The 25,591-nt window shown below is 38.8% G+C and overlaps 1 protein-coding gene across 4 annotated transcripts in view; it reads left to right on the top strand.

The window, feature by feature from the left end:
- Positions 1-8,315: 8,315 nt before the first annotated feature.
- The window catches only part of LRBA (LPS responsive beige-like anchor protein), a 743,236-nt gene continuing 725,960 nt past the window's right edge, over positions 8,316-25,591 (top strand). For all 4 annotated transcript variants that reach the window (XR_014326184.1, XM_082838660.1, XM_082838661.1 and 1 more), the window contains exons 1-2: positions 8,316-8,415; positions 8,740-9,178. Coding sequence is in view for 3 of the 4 variants with exons in the window: in XM_082838660.1 (XP_082694786.1) it covers positions 8,960-9,178 (219 nt within the window). In the remaining variant the exon portion in view is untranslated. The remainder of the gene's footprint in view (positions 8,416-8,739; positions 9,179-25,591) is intronic.

Raw genomic sequence — 25,591 nt, forward strand, 5'->3', positions numbered from 1 at the left:
CGTTGCAACACTTGTTATCATGGGGTCATGCCTAATTGTCTTCTTGACGATAACCATTTTAACAAGTGGGAGGTGATAGCTCAATGTGGTTTCGATTTGCATTTTCCTGATGATTGACAGCTAAATAATATTTATAAACTTCTGAGCCCCTCACTAAAGATAGTGCAATATCTACCTATGGGGAGATAAGACATTTTTACTTTATTTTCAGTTTCTCAACATTTTGAGGAAAAGGCCTAAAACTAAGCACCCTCCTACAATGAATATGTTAATCATCTCATTATTCCACAAAATTGTGCACCTTTATAAATGCAAATTATTGTAAAGTAATATAAACACTGCATTCCACCAATACTATAAAATGGATGATTCCACCCAAATATGTATCGGGGTTGGGTAGCTGCTAGTGATTTTCTTAAGAGCCTAATGAAATCCTATCACTTTACAGGTTGAGATCTCCTGAATGCAGCGAGTTGCCTTCAGGGTAGAATCCAATCCTTAGCCTGGTTTATCGTGGTCCCCTCTGCCTCTGTAGTTTCATTTTTAGTCAACTTCCCGCTAACTATCTGCCTGCTGTCCCACACTCATCATTTTCATGTAACAATTATAACTTAGGCATGGGGTCATGCCTAATTATAACTTAGGCATGGAGTCATGCCTAAATTATTCTAACATAATTTTCATTCATAATAAAGCCAGGAATTGAGCATAATCTATTCATTTTCCCTTCTGCAGCCTATTGTGTAAGCACAGGTTCAACTCCATTTCCCCCTTTGTGCAGGATAATAAAAACTATAATGACTTTTTAAAACAATCACAATACTATTTAACTTCATGGGATGAGTTTCCCACACTTCCTCATATTTAAAGAGTATCTGTAAAGAGGGTGTGATCCAAATGGGGGTGGTAGGATGTGCTTTTCAATATATGTATTAGCAGAACAACCTTTTTTACTGTTCCATAGCTCTATCCAGAAGAAAGGTCTAATTATTTAAGAGTGACAATTGGATTAAATTGTCCTCTAAGGTTAAAATGTCCGACCAGACTGGAGACTTTTCTTTTTCCTTTTTTTTTTTTTTTAAATTGAAGTATAGTTGATTTACAATATTGTGTTAGTTTCAGGTGTACAGCAATGTGATTCAGTTATATATATATATATATATATATATATATATATATATATGTATACTTTATTTTCCACTATAGGTTATTGCAAGATATTGAATATATTTCCCTGTGTTTTATAGGAACTTGTTTATTTTATATAGAGTAGTATGTATCTGTTAATCGCATACCCCTAATTTATCCCTCCCTTCCCCTTCGGTAACTGTAAGTTTGTTTTCTATGTCTGTGAGTCTGTTTCTGTTTCGTAATAAGTTCATTTGTATTGTTTTTTAGATTCCACATATAAGTGATATCATATAATATTTGTCTTTCTCTGTCTGACTTACTTTACTCAGTATGGTAATCTCTTGGTTATCCATGTTGCTGCAAATTTCATTCTTTTTTATGGCTGGGTAATATTCTATTGTATATATATATATCACATCATCTTTTTTTTTCCTCATAAATTTATTTATTTATTTTTGGCTGCTTTGGGTCTTCCTTGCTGCCCGTGGGCTTTCTCTAGTTGCGGTGACCGGGGCTACTCATTGCGGTGGCTTCTCTTGTTGTGAAGCATGAGCTCTAGGTGCATGGGCTTCAGTAGTTGTGGCACGTGGGCTCAGTAGTTATGGCTCATGGGCTCTAGAGTGCAGACTCAGTAGTTGTGGCACGTGGGCTTAGTAGTTGTGGCACATGTGCTTGGTTGCTCCGTGGCATGTGGGATCTTCCCAGACCAGGGCTTGAACCCGTGTCCCCTACATTGGCAGGTAGATTCTTAACCACTGTACCACCAGGGAAGTCCCCTAGGATACATTCTTAAGAGTGGAAGAGCAGTATAGTGGTAAACTGCTTCTTAGTGATGTTATATGTTTGCTGTAAATATTAATGAGTGCACATTTCTCCTTTGCCAACACTGAATACTATAAATATTTGCAATGAGAGAGGTAAACCATGTTATCTCAATACTATTTTAATTTACATTTCTTTGATTATTAGTAGAATTGAACACTTTATTCCTGTATTTTTAGTATAGGTAGATTACCCATAGTGGCTGTAACATTTCTCAGCAGAGAAAATAATTTGGAGTGTCTGTAAGGAAATGGGTGCTTTCTTTAATCAAATTAAACGTAAGTTTTCTCAATTAGCAACAAATAGAAAATCTCCCTGGAAAATTTCTTGTGAACTTTATAACCCAAAATGTGATCACACAAAATCCCCTTTTCCCTTGTGCATCTCTAGGATGTACCACTGTTACCACCTTCTTTAATATACAGGCCCAATTATGGGGACTCTAAATTATAGCATAGCTATGACGAGGCTGGAATATTTTTTAAAGTTTATACTCTGGATCAACAAAAGTAATATGGTTAGGGAGAGTAATCCAAAGCTAAATAATCTGTTTTACCTGATATTTTATTTTATTTTTTAAATATTTATTTATTTAGGCATGAGATCTTCATTGCTGCATGCAGGATCTTTCGTTGTGGCGAGCGGGCTTCTCTCTAGTTGTGGATCCAGAGCACACGGGCTCTGCAGTTGCGGCACATGGGCCTAGTTGCCCCGCGGCATGTGGGAATCTCAGTTCCCTGACCAGGGATCGAACCCGCGTCCCCTGCGTTGGACGGCGGATTCTTAACCACTGGACCACCAGGGAAGTGCCATACCTGATATTTTAGTTTTCTACCTATTGCTGTATAACAAACAATCCCAAAATCCAGTGGCTTAAATCAACAAGTATTTATAACCACTTACAATTTCTATGTGGGTTAACTGGACCCAACAGTGCAATTCTATACCCTGTGGCAGGGCTGCAGTCTTCTGAAGGCTCAACCCAGCTGGAATATCCATGATCGCTCGCTCTTGTAGCTGGCAGTTGGTGCTGCTTGGCGGCTTGGAACTCAGCTGGGGCTGTTGATTGAAGGCCTTGATTGTTCTCCACACGGCTTCTCCATGTGGCTTGGGTTCCAAGAAGGAATACTCTAAGCATGCTTCTACATGACAGAAGTCACCTTTCTCCTTTTGGAGTACTAGCAAGCAATTCAAAGTTCAAACCTCGGAGGATAAGGGCTGGAAAAAGTAATTTCCTCTCCCGTCTGCTTGAAGTCAATCTCCTGGTGGTCTCATTTCCTATTTGAACCACCATTTGTAATCTTGGTGACTGAAATGGCAACCTACCACTTTCAGGGGAGACACTGTCCTCTCAGAGACCTCACCTAGACGAGCAATTCAGAGTTGAGCTGATGATGCCAACAGTCATTCTAGGGATATGCACTTATATAGATTGCAAACGGGTGGGGTGGGGTGGGATGGTGGTACATTTCATTGCAGTCTCATGACAATTACTATCTTACTATTGTAAGAGAACACTGCAAATGGGCTACGTATTTACACACTACTTAAGAACGAAATAGATGTGGGAAAACAAAACAAAAAAATCAACCAATCTAGTATATGTCCATGTCAACTATGCTAAATACTTCATTAATATTTTATGTCTTAAAACATATGTCTTGGCTAGCATACCTACTGATAGTAGAGTTGCCCTTTTCAAAGTCTTTATCCCTCGTGTGACATACACAAGGGAAACAAAAATTTTAAAATGCCCCAAACAGGACTTCCCTGGTGGTCCAGTGAGTAAGACTCCATGTAATGCAGGGGGCCTGGGTTTGATCCCTGGTCGGGAAACTAGATCCCGCATGCATATCGCAACTAAGAGTTTGCATGATGCAACTAAAGATCCCATGTGCCGCAACTAAGACCCAGTGAAGCCAAAATAAATAAATATTTTAAAATGCCCCAAACGTAATTAACTTCATGTGGATCATTTTGAACTTCTAGATATTGAACAATCGTGTGAACTTTCAATCTTAAACATTTGAATTTCCAACTATAAGGGTGGGCAATGTCTTTTCCTCTCAAATTGCAATTGTTCCCAGAGTCTTGCCCAATAAAAGTGTCATTAGTAAAGATTACTAACATTCGAAGTTTTACTTAACATTAGTAAGATTTAGTGAATAGTAAAAGCAATGTTTGCCTTTCTTGTGAGGAGGGTGCTGCAAGCCAAGGCCATGAATTTCCATTCCAGCCTATGATATAAGCTACGCTGAATAAGAATTTGAAGAATTCTCCAAATTCTCTATGTGCAGAGCAAATCATGTAGATGGCACCTTTTTCCTAAATTATCATTTAATCTACACCCTAGCAAAATGCCAATAAGTTACAATTGGGTGGATTGGGTGTATTTTCTGGTAGAAACAAAGAAAAATTCCATCCTATCTTTGTTATCAAAATTTTCTTTTCTTTGCATATAGGTAAAGGCTTGCAGATCAATAATCATTTTGATTTCACCATGAAATTACATTCTCTTTGCTTGAGTTCCTTTGAGTTATGCACGAGGCTTCCTGTTCTGAATCCACTCTTTTCTTTTCCTCTCTATTATGATGTCAATGTATGCTGAAGGCAAGTAAAATTATGAAAACCTTTAGTCCTTAATTCTGTCAAGGTGGTGATGTCAGAGAGAGATATAAATTAGATGATGATGAAAAATTTAAGTCTGGATTTATAAAAGGTAATTTTTTCCCCCATTCCTTCCTTTTCCATTTTAAAACAAAATTCTTTTCATCTTTATTCTCCAAATTTAGGTGTACTTCCCCCTCAGAATTCGAATACATTTTTTTCTTTCTGTTAATGAAGACTTGTGATGATCTGTTTTCCCTTTCATCTTAGAACATTTTGCTTTTATGTTTCTTTATGTGATGTATACAATTCATGTAACTGTTTTAGTTGGTGTTTCTGTTGATCTTAGACATGAGGAAGGTCCAAGTGACACAGTTGATGTCAGGGTATCCAGAAAGCTTGAATCCATCTGTAAACTCTTCAGCACTCATAGGTCGGTTAGTGCCCTGCTGGTTTTGGAGACCCTGGATGGGGGGTGTGGGGGACAGCTGCGGCTCACCCTGGGGACACAGACACTGGTGGCAGCCATATTCGGGAACACTCTACTGCCTTTTTCCTTTTTTTCTTCTCTTTTGTGTAGCAGTTGAGTGTATGATACAGGGACACAAGTACGGCAGTCCTATAAAATCATATGCTGGGGCTTCCCTGGTGGCGCAGTGGTTGAGAGTCCGCCTGCCGATGGAGGGGACGCGGGTTCGTGCCCCGGTCTGGGAAGATCCCACATGCCGCGGAGCGGCTGGGCCCGTGAGCCGTGGCCGCTGAGCCTGGCGTCCGGAGCCTGTGCTCCGCAACGGGAGAGGCCACAACAGTGAGAGGCCCGCCTACCGCAAAAAAAAAAAAAAAAAAAAAAAATCATATGCTGATAGTTCATATGAAGTCTTTTGACTAGAAAACTTCCATAATAGTACTAAAATGTAAACAAATTTTAACAAATGGTAAAACTGCTCTCCATATTATTATTAATTTATTTTTTACTTTTGCCCACGCCGCATGGCTTGTGGGACCTTAGTTCCCCAACCAGGAATTTAACCCGGGCCCCCGGCAGTGAAAGCGCTGAGTCCTAACCACTGAAACGTCAGGGAATTCCCAGCTTTCCATATTAAAGTAGCCTTTTATACCAGGATCTTCCTCTCTCTAACTGGCAATAGTTGTATAGACTCAAGCAAGGGTTTTCAGGCCAGAAAAATTAAAGCAAGTAACTTGAGTTTTAACTCAATCCAAATAATATGTATTGAGTACCTACAATGTTCAAAGTATTGTGCCGTGAAGGAGCTTAATAGCTGATGAACAGTTTACCTGAAGCACTCCATGGCTGTATTCTTTACACCTAAACAATAATCCACAGCTATTGTATTTTAACCGTGACTTGGCTAGAAGTGAAGTTTCCTTCTGCAGTGAACCTCTGATTTCTGGCAACTGTTTTACTGTAACCAGGGGCCAAGTAAAGCAGGAGGGTGGATAACTCTGAAAAATTGTAAAAAACAGTTGGATTATTGTCTTACATCTCCTTTTGTTTCATCAGTAGAACAGCATTAACGGTGAGATGACAAATCCATAACAGACATAAACCTTAGCCCTAGGTCATTTAGACTGAATAACTGTGACCACGCTGTGTTTAGGGCATTTCACTATCATCTGCTTCTTCTCAATGGAGGACATTTATTTATTAACAAATACTCCACTAGCACTTATATGCCAGATATATTAACATACTCAAGGTTAGACTATTTGCCCAAATCTGAAGCAGCAAAATGCTATGAGAGGCCTTTCATTGTTTAATGCCTCCCTTCCTCCCTCCAGATGTGTTCACAATGAAGTGAAAGTTGTCTCTCTCCTCCTGGCACACCCACTTCTCCTTATTCCCGACTTCTTCGTTTAATGATTTAAAATATAAACCTGACGTGTTTAAATTTTCAGGAATGGCAAGACGTTGATACTGCCTCTTACCCTGGCAATGCACAAGTCACCATTTCAGATTTGGAGAAAAATGTCTGCCTCATCTTTGTAATATTAAACCCACTTACAGAAAACAAATCTTCAACATTTGCAACCATGAGATGTGGTACAGCTGAATTCATTTTAGTATTTTTAAAAAGGTGTAAGCTTTTAAAACTTTTCTGAAGACGCTCCTGTGCTTCTTGTCTTTTCTCATGCCACACCCCTCCTCCCAAATTTCCATGTGCTAGTTAAAATCCAGTTCATTTTCCAAGCCCATCTCAAATAACCCTTTCTCTAGAAAACTATTTCCTCCCTAAAACCAATATAATTTTTCTTGACTCTCCCACAGTACTTCCTAACTTTGACCCCACTTTTGCTTGACTTTTAAGTGCGAGTATTTTAAATATTATATATGTTTTAAGGCCTTATGGCTTCAAAGAGTACCATAAGGGTGAAAAGCCACTTTCCTCCATAATATTTGTTTGTTTTTCACTAATGTGTCAGGAAGAATACTGTTAACGGGTGGTGGTGGGGGAACAGGACACAGATTATGATGATCTGTGCTGGTTTCAATCCTAATCTAATTGATCTCTTAAACTAATCTGAGAATGAGGCAAGCCTAACTTTCACATTGGAAAATCCCGAGAGGAAAAACACCCCTCCGAGATCTACAGGCAAAATGCACTCCGCCTCCACGCTGCTTGGAGCAGCTGTCTCAGGAGTCCTCCCTTCCTCAGAACGTGGGAGAGGTTTGGTCGGGCGGCAGCTGCAAGGAATTTTCCCCGTTCCTCGTCCACACGATCTCCCCGCCCCCCACCCCGCTTCGAAAGGAAGGTGGCAGCTGTCAGGGAATCCCAGTGGAAATCTCTTTCCGAGTCTTCGCCGAGTGCGGCGGGCGGGCGGCAGCTGAAAGCTGTCAGGGGTGGGGACTCTTTGCTCCTTTAGACAAGGACAGCAGCCCCGCTGGCTCCGGAGCTGTCACCTCTCTAGCTCGTGGCGGTCCCTCAGGTGTCCTTCTCCGAGTCCAAGAAGACACCTTGGCAACGTGGGGCGGGTTCCTTCCGCGCCAGGAGGCCCTACGGTAACTTAACAGAAGGAGCGTCAGAATCACCGCCTCGGCACTCGCCAAAGCACCTTCTCAGGTCAGGGAGTGGGAGGCCGGAGAAAAGTCGGCTGCTGAAAATAAAGGTCTTTTCTGGCCGGGCCGGGGATACACCTGGTGCTACCTGCGTAGCGCGCCAGCCCTCACTCGCTATCCTACCAGCAAGCCCGCGCCCGGCGCCTCCGCCCTCTCCGGCCCCCGGGGCCGCCCTCGCGTACCCACGCCGCCGCGCGGTCGCCTCCGCCTTCGCGCCCGCCCGGCTGCTCGCGCTCGCGCACGCGCACGCCGCACCCGGCCGCCCTCGGCGCTGTCATGGCGGCGGGGAGCAGCTTAAGTGGGCACGCGGACAGCCGCGCGAGCAGTGGAGGGGCAAGCTGTGGCAGTAGCATCCTCACCGCCCGCAGCAGCCTCAGCCGCGGCGTCCGTAGTGCCGGCAGCGGCTGATTTTGCAAAGGCTGAGCGCAGGGGTGGGGTGGGGCGGGCCAGGAAGCCATGGAGTTCTGTGCAGCCGCGGACTCCCGGGGAGCGGACTAGGGAAACTTGGAGGCTGCGATCAGGTGCATTGACCTCTCTCTCCTCCCTCCTCTCTTCGTCGTAGCCGCCGGGACTCCCCTCCCTTCTGGCCACTACACACACCACTCCTCCTCTGCCAGTCGAAGCTCAGGTGCCCGAGAGGTGCTCCACTCCTCCCCCTGGGCCGAGCGTTGAGAATCATCACCGCCCCCTTCCCCCGCCCTTTCCTGCCCTGGATCTCAGCCGCCACCTCCGTCTCGCGGCTGCCTGGCGGGGGGCAAGGACGAGTCCGGAGTGTCTGGGTGAGGAGGAACTTTCTCTCTCTAGGGTAGCTTGGGGACCCCTGCTTTCCTCCGACCACCCTCCCCCCCCGCCCTTTCCCAGCGACAGTTTCCTTTTCCGTGCACCTGTGAGGAGAGATTGCCCTGCGCCTGGAACCTGCGAGAGTGTGGGGGAGGAGTGAACCTGTTCTCGGGCCTCTGGAACCAGACTTCGCTCAGAACCCCGCGCCTGGCTGGTAGCGGGGTCCTTTGAGGAACTTATTTGACGGACACTACTCCCTTCTCTCCCCGCAAAACCCTAAAACAAAACCTAGCCTATTTAACATCGATTTAATCTTCCAATAGGGTTTGGCGTTGTTGTCAGCCTCGGGGAGAGAGATTGGACAAATATTCCCCAAGAGGAGGAAGGCGACGCCAAGGACTTTCCACATCAACTGCTTTTGGGGTTTCTCCACAACTTGGAAGAGTGACCCTTTCCGTTTTGCTTTGCGTCTGTGTGCTTATTACTAGCGCAGCGACTGCTGTCCCAGAGTGACTCCGAGTGGTCCTTTATCCTGAACTCGCAATGGCCAGTGAAGACAGTATTGCCCCTTCCCCGCCACCAACAGGTGATGACGGGGGAGGTGGAGGGAAAGGAGAAGAAACCCCTGCCGAAGGGGGTGCCTTGTCTCTGAAACCAGGGCTCCCTATCAGGGGCATCAGAATGAAATTTGCCGTGTTGACGGGGTTGGTTGAAGTTGGAGAAGTATCCAATAGGGATATTGTAGAAACTGTCTTTAACCTGGTAAGTAGATCTCTATTTTACGAGCATATCTTCTCAGTGGGTTGGGGAACAAGACGTTAGCGCTGGAGCCATGTGCTCTACTCAGGCTGATGATAGAAACAAAATTCTGCTGACCTAAATGAAACAATTTCTTGTATTTTTCAGTTTAAGGGGAATTATGTAAACTTAGATGCTCCAGGTTTTGAGAAAGTGAACAGATCACTTTGGTCCTAAGGAAATAATTGTTGCTATGGAAGTATTATGGAGGATTCCAGTGGAGGAGTTTTATTCTATAAATTTTTTTCCCCCTTGGGATGTATATCTAAGTGTGCATTTCGGACATTTTAAGTAAGTTCTTTTGGACTTGAGAAATAATGTCCTACCTACTCTTTCGAGTCTGCCTAAGTTATGTTTTGCCATAAATTTTGAACAGAAAATTCTTGTTCACAGGGCTGATGAAAGATTAATTTGCTGCAAAGTTAGCATTTATATTTAATTTTGACTAGTTTTATTTTTAGACATAATTAACAAAAGTCAAATTTTGGAAAGAATTTAGGGTTACATCTTGTGAATATTGAATGGCAATTTAAAAAGAGAATTGCAGCAGATATAGTATAATCTTTATTTCATTTGTGAATTCATGTCTATCAGCAAAGCATATTTGGTCATTGGAAGTTGCTGGTTATACTACTATGAGCTATGAATGTTATTTTTAAAATGTGGATATGCGATACTTCCCTTTTTCTCTAGTCTTAGAAATGGTTATCATTTCTAATGGGGACTTTTTAGATTTCTTTATTCTAATTTCTGTTGCCCATCAGTGTAAAATATAAAAAGTAAATTTGGCCTTTAGATATTTCCTCTTCTTCCACCTATTCACCTGTGTTAGAAGATAATAGATGGGAACAAATATGAATGTGCAATAGTTGAATAACTGTTTATTACCTTTCCCCTTTGCCTGTATTTTTTCAAGGTTAGGCTTGTTTTATTCAGGGCAGTTAATTATTTCCTTCACTAGAGCTTTACTAATGGACTGGTCACCTGTGGTACAACTTCTAGAATGAGAAAGTAGCTTGATGAAATTCACTTACCTATGGAGTAAGAAAATTTTGAACAATTGGGTATTTCTCTACCAGTTTGTTGTGTTGGGAGTTTATATACAAATACTGACACACACGTACACATTTTTAAAAAATTATGTATATTATGGAAATGTTCAGGTGTACACAAAAATAGAACAGTTTAATGAACTCTGGTGTCTATCATTCAGTTTCAACAGTTGTCAACATTTTGGGGATTTTGCGTCTATGTGGACTTTCAAAGTTTGTGAATCTGAAGTAGATAAATGGCAAATCTATGTATCCCTTTGTCTCCAAATAGACTTGAAAACTTTCCTTCTCAATTTTTTTCTTTTTCTTTTTCTAAACCTCATGTATCTTGGATGTTAAGGAGAAATGTGTGGTAGTGATATAGTCCATCATTAGTTGTTTGTGTGTGAAACACAACATTCCTCTGGCAGAAGGATTCCAACTCCTCTGTTCTTTAGAATGTCTTCTGTGGAGGTGGATGACCGAACATGAGTCACTTGCATTTTATCATTAAGGAAAATCCAAATTCTGTAGTAATAGTTCGTTCATATGCTGCCTAGAACTGTATACCTGGTAGAGATTTTAAGGTGACTGGTTAAGTCTTTCATAGCTACATGTTTGCAGGTCAGCAGGTGTCTGGGTAGAAGGAGAGGGAAAATCTGTTCAATTACACTTCCTCTTCACCATCGTTCTCCTCTCATGTAGGGCAGAGAAAGTTGCTGAGAGGATTAGATTAGTTCTTTTCCTTCCCCTCTCCCTTACAAAACTTTTCATGCTCCTACAGATATCCTTCCCTTCTCCCTTACAAAACTTTTCATGCTCCTACAGGGCCTTGGCCAGTCTTTTGAATCTTGGGAACTGAAAATATCGGGAATGTGGTAAACTAGTCCATTTCAGGGTTAGTACTGCTGCACTTAAGTATTTTCTAATCGATAGTTATCAGCCTTAGTCTCAATTCTACTCAAAGAAAGAAGTTACATTAACTAATAATGTGTGATTTAAAAAAAGTCACTACAGTTTACTATGTGCTAGGCAATGGGCCAGGTGCTTTACATATGTTTTTAAATTCTTCCCTCATTAAGTGTTTAATACATAGAGCTCATTATATAGTTAAGGAAACTGAGAGCCTGAAAGGTGAAGCAGATTGGTGATTCTTAGAATGACAACCCTTCTAGGAATACATCTGTCTCTTGAGTTGATGTAGAGTTGTTTGCTTCCCTAAGCAGATATTTATAGCTTAGGCATAGCTTTCCCCAGTGTAAGGACAGCAAAATCATTGGTCCTGCTAAATATGAATTGCTGAAACCTTGTTCAGTTTTCATATCTTCTTATTGACCATTCAAATAGCTTTCAAAAAAAAGTAAAAAAAAAATTTTTTCAGGTTATTCAGTTTTTTCACTCAGAATGTAGATGCAGAAAGTTGATTATTAAGTTTTTTTACAGTCCGTATATTGGATTAAAATGTCTAAAATTGTGAAAAATAGGATACAGACAAAAGAATGTGTGACATGTATAAGTAATGAAGTATTATAAACCCTTTGAAACTTCATTTAACTTAAAGAACCAGCATATTACCAGTATCACTGAATCCTCATGCATGCTCCTTCTTTATCCTTTCTTCATTGGATTTTTCATTAGTAAGTTTATTATATTTTATATTATACTATATATGTATTTATTAATATTATATATATATATGCAGCTATCATAACTTTTTCCTACTTTTCAGGCATTTTATTAAAATAGTTTGTATGCTACCGATTCTCTCGTATTGGTTACATATTAGTTACTTTAAACCATAAAGTTTGTACTGTTAAAATTAAACAACCTCCCCTCCCTGAGAGCTGTCCAAATAGTAAGAGGTAGTAGAGCCATATAACTTTAGAAGTCTTTCTTTACAAAGTGCTGCCTCCAACTTTGCTAATGTAGCTTGACCTTACACAGTTATAAATTTCCTTTTTTTTCCAAAGATTTTTTTATTATTTTATTTTTGGCTGCGTTAGGGCTTAGTTAATGCGCGCAGGATCTTCCCTGAGGCATGTGGGATCTTTTGCTCTGGCATGCGGGCTCTTCGTTGTGGTGCGCAGGCCTCTCTCTAGCTGTGTTGTGTGGGTTTTCTGTTCTCTAGTTGTGGCGTGCGGACTCCAGGGTGCATGAGCTCTGCAATTGTGGTGCACGGGTTCCAGAGCATGTGGGCTCTGTAGCTTGCGGCACACGGGCTCTAGTTGAGGGGCACGAGCTCAGTAGTTGTGGCAGGCAGGCTTAGTTGCCCCGCGGCATGTGGGATCTTAGTTCGCTGACCAGGGATCGAACCCCCGTCCCCTGCATCGTAAGGCGGATTCTTTACCATTGGACTACCAGGGAAGTCCCTGTTATAAGTTTCTTTGGAATTTACCACTCTTCTTGTAATTTCTTTTGCAAATCTGTTTTATAGGTAAGTTTTGATTAATAGTACAGCTGTGTATTCAAGTGTTTAAAAACCTCTGGTCAACTTTTACATTTTTCTTGTTGCAATTTAAAACCATTTTAATTTTGTCTCCATCTGTATGCTAAAGTAATTTGTCAAACTTTTGGACCCAAATAATTATATTGGCATGTTTTCAGGAACTCACTGCTGAGTTTAAGGCTTCCACCAGGTATTTGTAGGTGTTCCATGCTATTTAATTCAAGAATAGTGTTTCCCGTGGGCTGGTGACAGATACATGTTTTCATGAAATTTTTTTCTTCAAAAAGTAACTGTACCATTTTAATTAAACTGTTAAAGCTTAGGGAGTTCCCTGGCAGTCTGGTGGTTAGGACTAGGCTCTTTCATTGCCATGGCCGGGGTTCAAACCCTGGTCAGGGAATTAAGATCCCACAAGCTGCACAGTGTGGCCAAAAAAAAAAGAGTTAAAGATTAGAAGATGGAATATAATTTTTCATTACTCATTACGTGGCATTGATACAGGTTCTGCAAGATATTAATGGTGCAAACTCTTAACATCTATAGAAGCTGAGCAGGTCATACAGAGGTTCTGTTTGTATTGACTGTGCAGAGACTATACTTGTGGGGCATCTGCTGTTCCATTTTAGCTGATTGTTGTCCTGCAGTAACATGAGCCCAGTGATGTGTGAACCTTTTGATTTTTTGGGAAGAACTGGAAATCTAGATTTAAAAAAAATAACATTTAAAATGTCAAATTAAAATATTAAAAAATACTGTGTGGGACATAAAATTGCAGGCAGTTTCTTTTCAGGCTTTTATATGGACATTTATTAGACAGGTAATCATTCATCATGTTTCTATTTTGATGTGTGTATCTAGAATTATTTCCTCCTTAATATCTGACATCATAATTTAAAGGTTAAGAGTAATCTATTCTAGAAACATGCTTGTTCGTGGGCTTCTCCTCCATATCAGTTTGTATTGATACTTCATGTTATAATAGAAAACTCAAACTGGTTTAAACACAATAAAAAGGATTTATAGGCTCATTTATCAGGAAGTCCAAAGGTAGGGCATGATTTACAGTAACAATAATATTAAAGACCAGTTTCTTTCTGTTGCTGTTTTCCTTTCTGTAATGTCAGCTTTAGTCCATTGCTGTTTCCCTCATGGTAATAGGACTGCTGCCACTGGTACTTGGGGCCATATGTATTCTTGTTTAGAACTCTTGGGAGAGACAGCCTCTCTGTCCTAACATTCTAAACAAGAGTCCTGATTGGACTGCTGAAGCAATGATTGTGGCCATTGAAATGTGCTGATTGGCTTAAGCAAACCAGGGCCAACTGCTGTACCTAAGAATGGGGTCAATTTCCTCTAAAGTACTTGGGCTGTATGGGGAGAGATGGATACACAAAGATCTGGGTAAGAAATTCACAGAGTGAATGGATGCTGGATAGGCAACCAGTGATGTCCACTACTCTCCTTTTCAAATGCATAATAATACAATAGTAATGTTAAAGATATTTGTGTAAAGAGAAAAAAAATCACTCTCTTAACTCCCTGTCGTGATCTTGAGCAAGTTTTTTAAAAAATTCTTTTATTTATTTATTTAAAAAAATATTTATTTATTTTATTATTTATTTGGCTGCATCAGGTCTTAGTTGCGGTATGTTCGTTGCAGCATGTGGGATCTTTCGTTGTGGTGTGTGGGCTCTTCGTTGAGACGCGCAGGCTTCTCTCTAGTTGTGGCGTGTGGGCAGTAGTTGCGGTGCGCGGGGCTCTCTAGTTGTGGCTCGTGGGCTCTAGAGCACGCAGGCTTAGTTGCCCTGTGGCATGTGGGATCTTAGTTCCCCAACCAGGGTTAGAACCTGCGTCCCCTGCGTTGGAAGGTGGATTCTTAACCACTGGACCACCAGGGAAGTCTTTGAACAAGTTTTTTTTAACTTCTTTGTGCCTTGGTTTCCCCAGCTCTACAATGGGGAAACTATATTTTAGAAAGGATTAAGTGAGTAAATACTTGTAAAGCACTTAAAATAGTGTGTGGCACATTAAGTGCAATTATAACTGTTTGCTATTATTGCAGTATTTGCAATTTTAGATAGTTACAGTCATCATATTCCAACCTTATAATTTTTTTGTTTCTATATAGTCATTATTAGCCTATTGGCTCTGCAGTATACTACTTCATTCTTATTTTGGGGTTTATTTAATAGCCGTTGTCACTTTTAGAGGTGACTTGATTTTCAGCATCTTTATTGAGGTGGAATTTACATACCATAAAAGTCACTTGTTTTAAGTATATAATTCAGTGACTTTTAGTAAGTTTCCAGAGTTGTGCAAGCATTACCACAATCTAATTTTAGAACATTTACATCCTGTGTTCAAGACATTTTATAGTTTTAGCTCTTACATTTAGGCCTATGATCTATTTTTTTTTTTTTTTTTTGCGGTACGCGGGCCTCTCACTGTTGTGGCCTCTCCCGTTGCGGAGCATAGGCTCCGGACGTGCAGGCTCAGTGGCCATGGCTCATGGGCCCAGCTGCTCCATGGCATGTGGGATCTTCCTGCACCAGGGCACAAACCCGCGTCGCCTGCATCGGCAGGCGGACTGTCAACCACTGCGCCACCAGGGAAGCCCTCGCTTACTATTTTGAAGGTACTATTCTGTTTTCCTCTAGTCTCTTTTGTTGTTGTTAAAATTGTCACGGTTACCATTCTGATTTAACTTTACAGATAATCTGTCTCTGTTGTTGCTTTAAAATTTTTTCTTTGACTTTGGGGTTCTTTAGTTTCACCATAACTTGTCTAGGGGTGGCTGTGCTTCCTGAATCTGAAGATTCATGTTTTTCATTAGTTCTGGAGAATTCTCATGACTAATGCCTTTTCTTTATTTTATCTACTTGCATTTTGGAACTCGTAATACATGACATGTTGGTTATTTTTTTTCTTTCTATCATTCATGTCTCTTTTTTTTTTAAAGATTTTTTTAATGGGGACCTATTTTTTTTTTAAGTCTTTATTGAATTTGTTACAATATTGCTTCTGTTATATGTTTTGGTTTTTTGGCCACAGGGCATATGGGATCTTAGCTCCCCAATCAGGGATTGAACCCACACCCCCTGCATTGGGACTGCCAAGGAAATCCCTCCTTCATGTCTCTTAATCTTTCATATTTTCAGTCTTTCCTGTGGCTAATATCTTTTCTTCTAGTTTATTGTTCATTTCTTTATCTCCATCTTTCCTTCTTCTTCCCTCCCTCCCTCCCTCCCTTCCTTCCTCAGTAGCCCAGCCAAAGACTAGTAATTTGTAATTTCCCTGTGCCAGTGGATGGATTTTTTTGCGGGGGTGGCGGGACAGGTTGTGGGGAGGATCTGCATTTTTACCTTTTGAGAGTCCCATGTTTATATGGAGATTTCATTCCTTGAGTGAGCACCACACTGTATTTTGTGTTTCTACATAGGCATTAAAATTTAAGTCTCTAGCTTACTAGCTTCCCCTTCTGAACCCCTTCAGCAATTGTAATAGCAGTTCAAATACTTATTGTTTTCCTGTTTCTTCTTCATTTTGATCTCTTGGGGTTGCCTTTTCTTTCTTGCAAGTTCAGCTCTGCACTGAAAAGTATTTTTTGTTATATTTAATATTTGTAGGTATTTGTGAAGTGATAGTTTTTAGGTTATCTTAGTCTACTCACTGTCTTGCTGGAACTATAAGGTATAACTATAAGGTATAACAAAGCAATTGGTATATAATAGCCAATGAATAAATTATAGTACCAATTTAGGCTACATTAGGCCATGGTTTTACCTATCTGGCAATAATTTGGAAGATTATTACCTTAGATAAGTCCAGATAATGGAGTTCTATTGTAGATCAATGAAGAAATTGTAGGTAAAGAAGATTTGTCATTTTTCATCTTCTTCAAATTCTTACCTTTATATGCAGGCAGATGAGCAGTTTTTGTTAGAAAGCAACCCTATGTTTCCAAAACCAAACATAGATTCTTGGGAAATTTTGTATATGGATGTAGTGTTTTAAATTTTGGTATTTATATGAGTTTTCTGAGATTTTAGAATTATAGAATGTTGTGGGATGGTGAAAGGAATTCAGTTTTTTTCTTCCAGCCCCTACCCACTTAAAACAAACAACTTAGAACAATACACTACCATTCTTTGAATCTTAATTCTTTGTAAGTTCTTAATTATTTAGCTGGAATGCTAATAACCTGCATAGAAATCTCATTTGTATTAATAGGGAACTTTATAATTTTACTATTTTTAATATTTTCATCTGCCCAGGGATGAACTTTTGAAATAAAATAGCAGTAAGCAAGGCAAATGATGACCATTTGTTTGTTTGTTATTATTTTTTAATGAGGTATAGTTGATTTATAATATTATGTAAGTTTCAGGTGTACAACATAGTGATTCACAATTTTTAAAGATCATACTACGTTTAAAGTTGTAAAATGTTGGCTGTATTCCCTGTGTTGTGCAGTATATCCTTGTAGCTTATTTTATACCTAATAGTTTGTACCTCTTAATCTTTTACCCCTATATTGCCCCTCTTCCCTTCCCTCTCTCCACTGGTAACCACTAGTTTGTTCTCTATATCTGTGAGTCTGCTTCTTTTTTTGTTATATTCACTTGTTTGTTGTTTTTGTTTTTGTTTTTGGCTGCATCGGGTCTTAGTTGCAGCACGTGGGATCTTCATTGAGGCATGCTGGATCTTTCATTGTAGTGCGCAGGCTTTCGTTGCAGTGTGCAGGCTCTTCGTTGCAGGGCAAGGGCTTCTCTAGTTGCGGTACAGGCTTCTCTCTCTAGTTGTGGTGTGCCGGCTCAGTAGTTGTGGCGCATGGGTTCTCTAGTTGTGGTGCATGGGCTCAGTAGTTGCGGCTTGCAGGCTTAGTTGCCCCTTAACATGTGGGATCTTAGTTCCCTGACCAGGGATCGAACCCGCATCCCCTGCATTGGAAGGTGGATTCTTAACCACTGGACCACCAGGGAAGTCCCCTGTTGTATTTTTTAGTTTCCACATATAAGTGATATCATACAATATTTGTCTTTCTTTAATGTTTTTCACTAAGCATATTACCCTCTAAGTCCATCCATGTTGTTGCAAATGGCAAAATTTCATTATTTTTTATGGTGGAGTAGTATTCCATTGTGTGTGTGTGTGTGTGTGTGTGTGTGTGTATGCATCACATCTTCTTTATCCATTTATCTATCAATGGACACTTAGGTTGCTTCCATTATCTTGGCTATTGTAAATAATGCTGCCATGAATATTGCTCTTCATATATCTTTTCAGATTAGTGTTTTCGTTTTCTTTGCATATATACCCAGGAGTAGAATTGCTGGATCATATGTTGTTTCTATTTTTAGCTTTTTGAGAAACCTCCATACTGTTTTCCACAGTGGCTGCACCAATTTGCATTCCCACCAACAGTGTATAGAGTTCCCTTATCTCCACATCCTCACCAGCATTTGTTATTTGTGGACCCATTTGTTAATCTCTTAGGAGCTACACTTAAATTGACAAGATGGCTTTTGACGTAAAAATTTTTGGAGCCATTTCTATTTGTTGGGACTATTTTGCTGATCTATTTAACTTAACTGTTTGAAATAAAGAAAATTCCTTGGTTTAGTCAAGTTCAAAATTCAGCATATCATATAGTTCAGATATTTTTCTAGTTTATATTATTAGACATTGACTTTTATTTTGTGGTGCTAAATATGCTGTGCATGAACAGTTATATCGAATTATGCAAGTGGTGCTCCAGAAGGAAAGATTGAAATTAATGCTTTGTCCTGTGATCCATATATAATAGGGATGAAACTGGATCTAAATCAGGCTGTGTGACTGAGTCTGTTGATTACATGTAGGCAACATAAGTGTTTTTTACAAGTATTATCTCATTTAATCTACACAACTCTTTGAGGTAGTACTTTATTAAACTTGTTTTATAATAAGGAAGTAGGATTGGAGAGGTTAAAGATGCTCAAGTCCCATAGTTAGTAAGATGGGATTTGGACCCAGGTTGAGCCTGAATCCTGTACACTATATTATACTGTGTGACTATTAATTTAAGGTGGGTGCTCATATTAGAATTGTAGAAAATGGCCACTTAACTAAATTTCTCAAGAATTGTATTTATCGAAAAACTAGTTCATGATAATTAGAAACATAGTAAAGAATGATAAGCTTTGAGAAAATGAATTATCTTAAAATTTTATCATTGATTTAACAGTGCATGCTTTGATATTTTTACATCAGTTTCCCTGTGTTTCAAATGGTACGTGGTTACTCGTATATGTTTAAGATATCCACCAATCAATTTTCTTCTATTCTGATAATCAGGAAAAAAATGAAATGACCAACTCTTTAATATTTAGGGACTAATCATACATCTTATTTGTGATTGATAAATGTTATTCTTCATCTGTATTACTTGTGGTTTGTTCTTGGTTTTGTTATATAGTACCTTAGCCTGAGGGCAGAAGTATGGAAGAAAAGAAAAATTAAATTAGTAATTTTCTACTTGTCATTATAGTATCTCTTGAAAAGATTTGGAAAAAGTTTAACATTAAATCAAATAGTTAAAATGAAAAATTTTGGCATATGTTTGGGAATTTTATTTATTCTAAATTCTCATTGCTATGGAATGGAATTTTTTTCTTTTTGTAACTGGTACTTTTTTTGTTAATTTTTATTGGAGTACGGTTGCTTTACAATGTTGTGTTAGTTTCTACTGTACAGCAAAGTGAATCAGCTATAGGTATACATATATCCCCTCTTTTTTGGACTTCCTTCCCATTTAGGTCACCACAGAGCATTGAGTAGAGTTCCCTGAGCTGTACAGAGGTTCTCATTAGTTATCTATTTTATACATGGTATCAATAGTGTGTATATGTCAATCCCAATCTCCCAGTTCATCCCACCCACCCCCCTTCTCCCCCATGGTGTCCATACATTTGTTCTCTACGTCTGTGTCTCTATTTCTGCTTTGCAAATAAGATCATCTATACCATTTTTCTAGATTCCACATGTATGCGTTAATATATTTGTTTTTCTCTTTCTGGCTTATTTCACTCTGTATGACAGTCTCTAGGTCCATCTGTATCTCTACAGGTGACCCAATTTTGTTCCCTTTTATGGCTGAATAATATTCCATTGTATATATGTACCACATCTTCTTTATCCATTTGTCTGTTGATGGACATTTAGGTTGCTTCTGTGTCCTGGATATTGTAAATAGTGCTGCAATGAACATTAGGGTACATGTGTTTTTTGAATTATGGTTTTCTCTGGTTATATGCCCTTTAGTGGGATTGCTGGGTCATATAGTAGTTCAGTTTTTAGTTTTTTAAGGAATGAAATGGAATGTTGACTTCACTTGTGAAATTTTTGAATACTGAGAGGATGTCCTAATTAATTATAATTGATACTTAAATTTGAAATGACAATTTTAATGGATCCTTTTTTTTTTGTTGATCATTGTTGCCTCTGGATATTTATCTTCTGAATCACATGGGGATACTTTTCCATCTTCCTTCTTCTCTACCTTGCTCACACAAGACCCAGATTTCCTTTTTGACACTGAGACTACTGCTTAAGACTCTTCCCACTTCATAGAAAACCAGTGTTTTCTTACTCTTTTCTGAATCTAATTGGGGTCTTCTAGAGCTCTGCTCTGGCTGCTATACGTGATGCTGAAATGGGAAAGAAAAAAATGACTACTTCCATTATCTAAATTTTCCCCACAGAATCTATGAGATAATAGCTAGTAGTTATTGAGTGTTTTTGTGACCTATTAAGTAGTACTTCTTTGTCCTTATTCTACTCTGGTTTAGACCATTCTGGATGCAGGGGCCCCTTTACTCTTGTTTTTCTCTCTGCCTAGAATGATCTCCTCTCAGTCATCTAATAATATATATCAATAAACAATATACTATAATATAAATATAAATTATAATTTTTATACCTTGAACTTCTGTTTGATTTTTTCATATTCATATTTTTATAGTTTCTTTTTCTTAGTCATACTTCTAATATCTCTTTTATTTCCTTAAACATTAACATTTTAATATTGTGTATGTGATCATTTTTATTTTTTTCAGTGTTTGGAGTCTGTTTCTGTAAAGCTTGTTCTGGTTCTTGGGGGTTTGTTTCTTCATTATTTTGTGATTTTAAAAAAAAATGAGCTTTTGTACTATGGATTATTATTATTATTTTAAAATGTGGCTGTACTTGGAGATGAGGCCTTTTAAAATATTTATTTATGCCGGGTCTTAGTTGCAACAGGTGGGCTCCTTAGTTGCGGCTCCAAGGCTCCTTAGTTGTGGCATGCAAACTCAGTTGGCGGCACGCATGTGGGATCTAGTTCCCTGACCAGGGATCGAACCCGGGCCTCCTGCATTGGGAGTGCGGAGTCTTATCCACTGCGCCGCCAGGGAAGTCCCTGTTCTATGGATTATTATTTTTGAGTATAGTTTGAGGTCTGGTTTAAAGTGCACTCCTCCTGGTGGTTTGGTGTTTGCTTCTGTCATGCTCCAGTGTCTTCAATTCTGAACCTCTTGAAACTAAATTTTTAGTTTGAGTTTTGTTAGACCTCACAGGTAGTATGAGTTCTGGTCCCAAATTGGAGTGAGAGGAGAGAGACTTCTTTTTTTCTCTTCTACTCAGGTTGAGACTGCCAAATATGTCCACTTGCTTATGATGAGCGTGTCCTGTCCCTGTTACCACACCCGTTCACCCACCGACAGTGTTGCTCTTCAGATTCCCCACATTCTTTAGGCCCCAAGCTTTTATCCTTCTCCCCCTTAGCAGTCCCTTAAGACTCAATTTCTAAACCACTAGAGATTGGTGGATGCTCCCAGGGCAGATACTGGCCTCAGCGCTCGCTGAAACTCGGTTGTTTTTTGCCTCCAAAGATTTTCCTTGGTTTCTCTCTAGTTCAGCCGTTCATGAAAATTTTTTTTTTTTGTTTGTTTAATAATCAGTATTTTAAGGAATTCTGAACAAGTGTTTTTCTGGACACCTAAGTCTTCTGTATTGCCAGAAATGAATCTGATTTCTTCCTCAGTTATCTATATTACTCTCTCCCTCATTCCCTTAAGGTCTCTTTTCAGATGTTACCTTATTAGAGAACCTTTACGTACTACCAAACGGGTACCCTCATTGTCACTCTTTATCTCCTATATCCTGCTTTATTTTTATAGTATTTATCTCCATCAGATATTTTATTTTGTTTTTCCTTATATTAGAATATAAGTTCCATTTTCTGGCTTGTTTACCACTTTATTGCCAGTACTTAGAATAATGCCTGACACATAGTTGGTGCTCAGTAAATATTTGTTGGATGAATGAATGTGCTTAATGCTTTAAATGATTATTTCTTTTAATCCTCATGGTAACTCTGTGAGGTAGGTGATATTATCATCTCCATTTTAAAGGTGTGAGGAGTCTTGGCTTGCAGAGTTAATTAAGTTGCCCAAGGTCACACAGTAAATGGCAGAGGAGATAGAAGTTGAACCCCAGGCAGTTCAGCTTCAGAGCAACCTGTTCTAACCAGTGTGCTTCGGTGGTCATAGTGAAGTTGGTTCTTTAGCAGGTTTGTATAACACTGGTATAATTCTAGAATTCAGCTATACTTTGTATTCTGTTTTTTCTTTGGGAAAATATTTTCTAGGTTTCACATAATTGATTTTCAAATAAAAACTTGGACCCTAATGTGTAACTTGGAAAGCTTACGCAGTACAGCGGTCCCCCCTTATTTTCAGGGTTACGTTCCAAGACTGCAATGGATACCTGAAACCGTGGATAGTACCAAACCTTATTTACACTATGTTTTTTCCTATACATACATACCTGTGATGTACTTTAATTTATAAATTAGGCACAGTAAGAGATTAACAACAATAACATAATAAAATAGAACAATTATAACAATATACTGCAATAAAAGTTTTGTGAATGTGGTCTCTCACTCTCAAAATATCTTGTACAGGCAGACTTTGTTTTATTACACTTCATAGAAATTTTTAGAAATTTTTTAGAAATTTAGAAATTTAGAAATTTAGAAATTTTTAGAAATTTTTTAGAAATTGAAGGTTTGTGTCAACCTTGCATTGAGCAAGTCTATTGGTGCCATTTTTCCAAAAGCATTGCTCAGTTCATGTTTCTGTGTCACATTTTGGTAATTTGCACAGTATTGCAAACTTTTTTATTGTATTTATTATGGTGATCTGTGATCAGTGATCTTTGATGTTACTTCTGTAGTTGTTTTGGCGTGTTTTAGCAATAAAGTATTTTTAAATTAAAGTATGTACTTTTTTTTAGACATAATGCTATTATTGCATGCTTAACAAACTGTAGTATAGTGTAAACATAACTTTTATATGTACTGGAAAAGCAAAAAATTCTTGCGACTCACTTTATTGCAGTATTTATTTTGGTGGTCTGGAACCGAATCTACAGCATCTCCTAGTTGTGGCTGTACAAATTTAATGCTTTTTCCATCTTAACTAAGCACTTAACATGTACTGTGGTCATAACTTTTGCAGTTTGAGGTGTGACTGCAAAACAAGCATGGCTCTTTTTTTTCCTTCTTTGCAATTTCGTGGATAGAAGATTTGTTCTTACCATAGATCTTAGCAACCTTCAGCATGTGATTTTTTTCTTTCCTTATTAAGTCGAGGACTTTCACCTTTTTGCTTAAAGTAAGCATTTTACAGCTTCTCTTTGGAATACCCAAATTGCCAGCATCACTACTCTTGCACTTTGGGGCCATTATTAAGTAAAATAAGGGTTACTTGAACACAAGCACTGATACCTCAACAGTCGATCTGATAACCTAGATGGCTATTAAGTGACTAAAATAGTGGGATATGCTGGACAAAGGAGTGATTCGTGTCCTGGGTGGAATGGAGCGGGATGGCTCGAGATTTCATCACTCTACTTAGAATGGCATGTAACTTAAAACTTATGAATTGTTTATTTCTAGAATTTTCCATTTAATATTTTTGGACCATGGTTGACCTAGGGTAACTGAAACTGTGGAAAGTGAAACCATGGATAAAGGGGGAGCTACTGTATTTAAATCTGATAACTTTTTCCTCTTCTAATTTCATTTCTTTCATTCAATTTCTTTTTAAAAATTTATTTTTAAAATAACTATTAGGCTGCTGTCTCTTAAGACATTGTAAAGATTCTGGTGAGGTTATGCTGTGTTGCTTCTATTTCCTACAGTTATTTTATACAGTAGTTCAAATATATAATTTATAATAATCAATTTTAGTTACAGGCAAGTAACCTAATTAGTAGATAGGAAAACAGAAGCTGATGATTCCCTCCGAAGGTTATCAAACAAACCTGTATTTCCTTTTGAAGTCCTCATTTCAATGCTATCACTTTCCCTTTACCAGAAACTTGACTTAACCTTGACTTGCCTTCCTTCCTCATTCCCACAATCAGTGTGACACCAAATAGTCCACTCTTAATTTCAACCCCAGGTATCTCTTGCTAGTATTATTTTAAGGCCTTTCAAACTGTTCTTTTCCTCTGCCATGCCATTCCACAGCACGGTCTATGAAGCCCCCAGCTCCTCCTGCACTTTCTTTCCTCTCTCATCATGTTCGCTCTATATACCATATTCAAGCCATACTGAACTTTTTCTTATTCTTTTAATACCTCTTTACAACCTCTTTACAACCTCTGTGCTTTTCTTTCAACTCTTCTCTCTCTTCTTTCAACTCTTCTCTCTACTTGGATGCTTTTTTTCCTTTTCTGCCTGTCATAGTCATGCTCATACTTTAAGACAGCTTAGATATCATCTTCTCTAAGAATCCCAACTCTTTGCCCAACTCTGAGACAGATGTTGTTCTCTGTCCATTCCACGACAGAACTTTTTTCATAACTTATGGCATTTACTTAGCTCCATTATAATTATATGTTTATATATTTCTTCCACTAGACCATGAGCTTGAAGCCAGAGATTATACCTTTATTATCTTCTTTTTTAAAGTCAGGTTTATTAAGGTAGAATATACATAGAATAAATTCATTGCTTTTAGGTGTAGAGTTTGATGTACGTTGTCCTGTAACCATCATCATAGTTGAGATGTAGGATACTTTTATCACCCCACAAAGGTCTCTTCTGCCCCTGACTACATCAGGCCTCTCTGCCTCATTCCCAAACCCTGACAAACACTCATCTGATTTCTGTCCTTATCATTTTGTCTTTTCCAGAATGTCAAATAAAAATGAAATCATGCAATGGGTAGCCTTTTGTGACTAGCTTCTCATACCTAGCATATTGTGTTTGAGAGTCTTTCATGTTTTTGCATATATTAATAGTTTGTTTCTTTTTATTGCTGAGCTGTATTCTATTTTATGGATGTGCCACAATTTGTTTATCCAGCTACCGTGTGGTTTCCACCTGGCTATTATGGCTAAAGCTGCCTCCAAACATTCGTGTACTAGTCTCTGTGGGGACATATTTTCATTTTTCCTGGATAAATAGCTAAGAGTACGCTTGCTGGCTCATATAGTAAATGCATTTTAAATGTATAAGAAATTGCCAAACTGTTTTCCAAAGTAGCTGTGCTGTTTTGCCTTCCCACCAGTAATGTTGAGTTCTAGTTCTCCATTCTTGACAACACTTGGTATTGTCATTGTTTTTCATTTTAGACATTCTAGTAAGTTTGTAGAGGTGTTTTGTCGTGGTTCTTCATTATTTTTAAACCTGTAATATTTAACATAGTTTCTGGCATATTCAAGATGGAATAACAAAATATTTACTATCTTTGACCAGGCAAGTGTCTTACAGTATTTTATGCTGCTGTTCATCTTAAGCTGTATCACTTTAAGCGAAATCATCTTTAAGCTACAATGGCTTGAATTAAGTCGTAAGAATAAGAATCA

The sequence above is a fragment of the Leucopleurus acutus genome (genome assembly GCF_964270905.1).
Source record: "Leucopleurus acutus genome assembly, chromosome: 4".
NCBI lineage: Eukaryota > Metazoa > Chordata > Mammalia > Artiodactyla > Delphinidae > Leucopleurus > Leucopleurus acutus.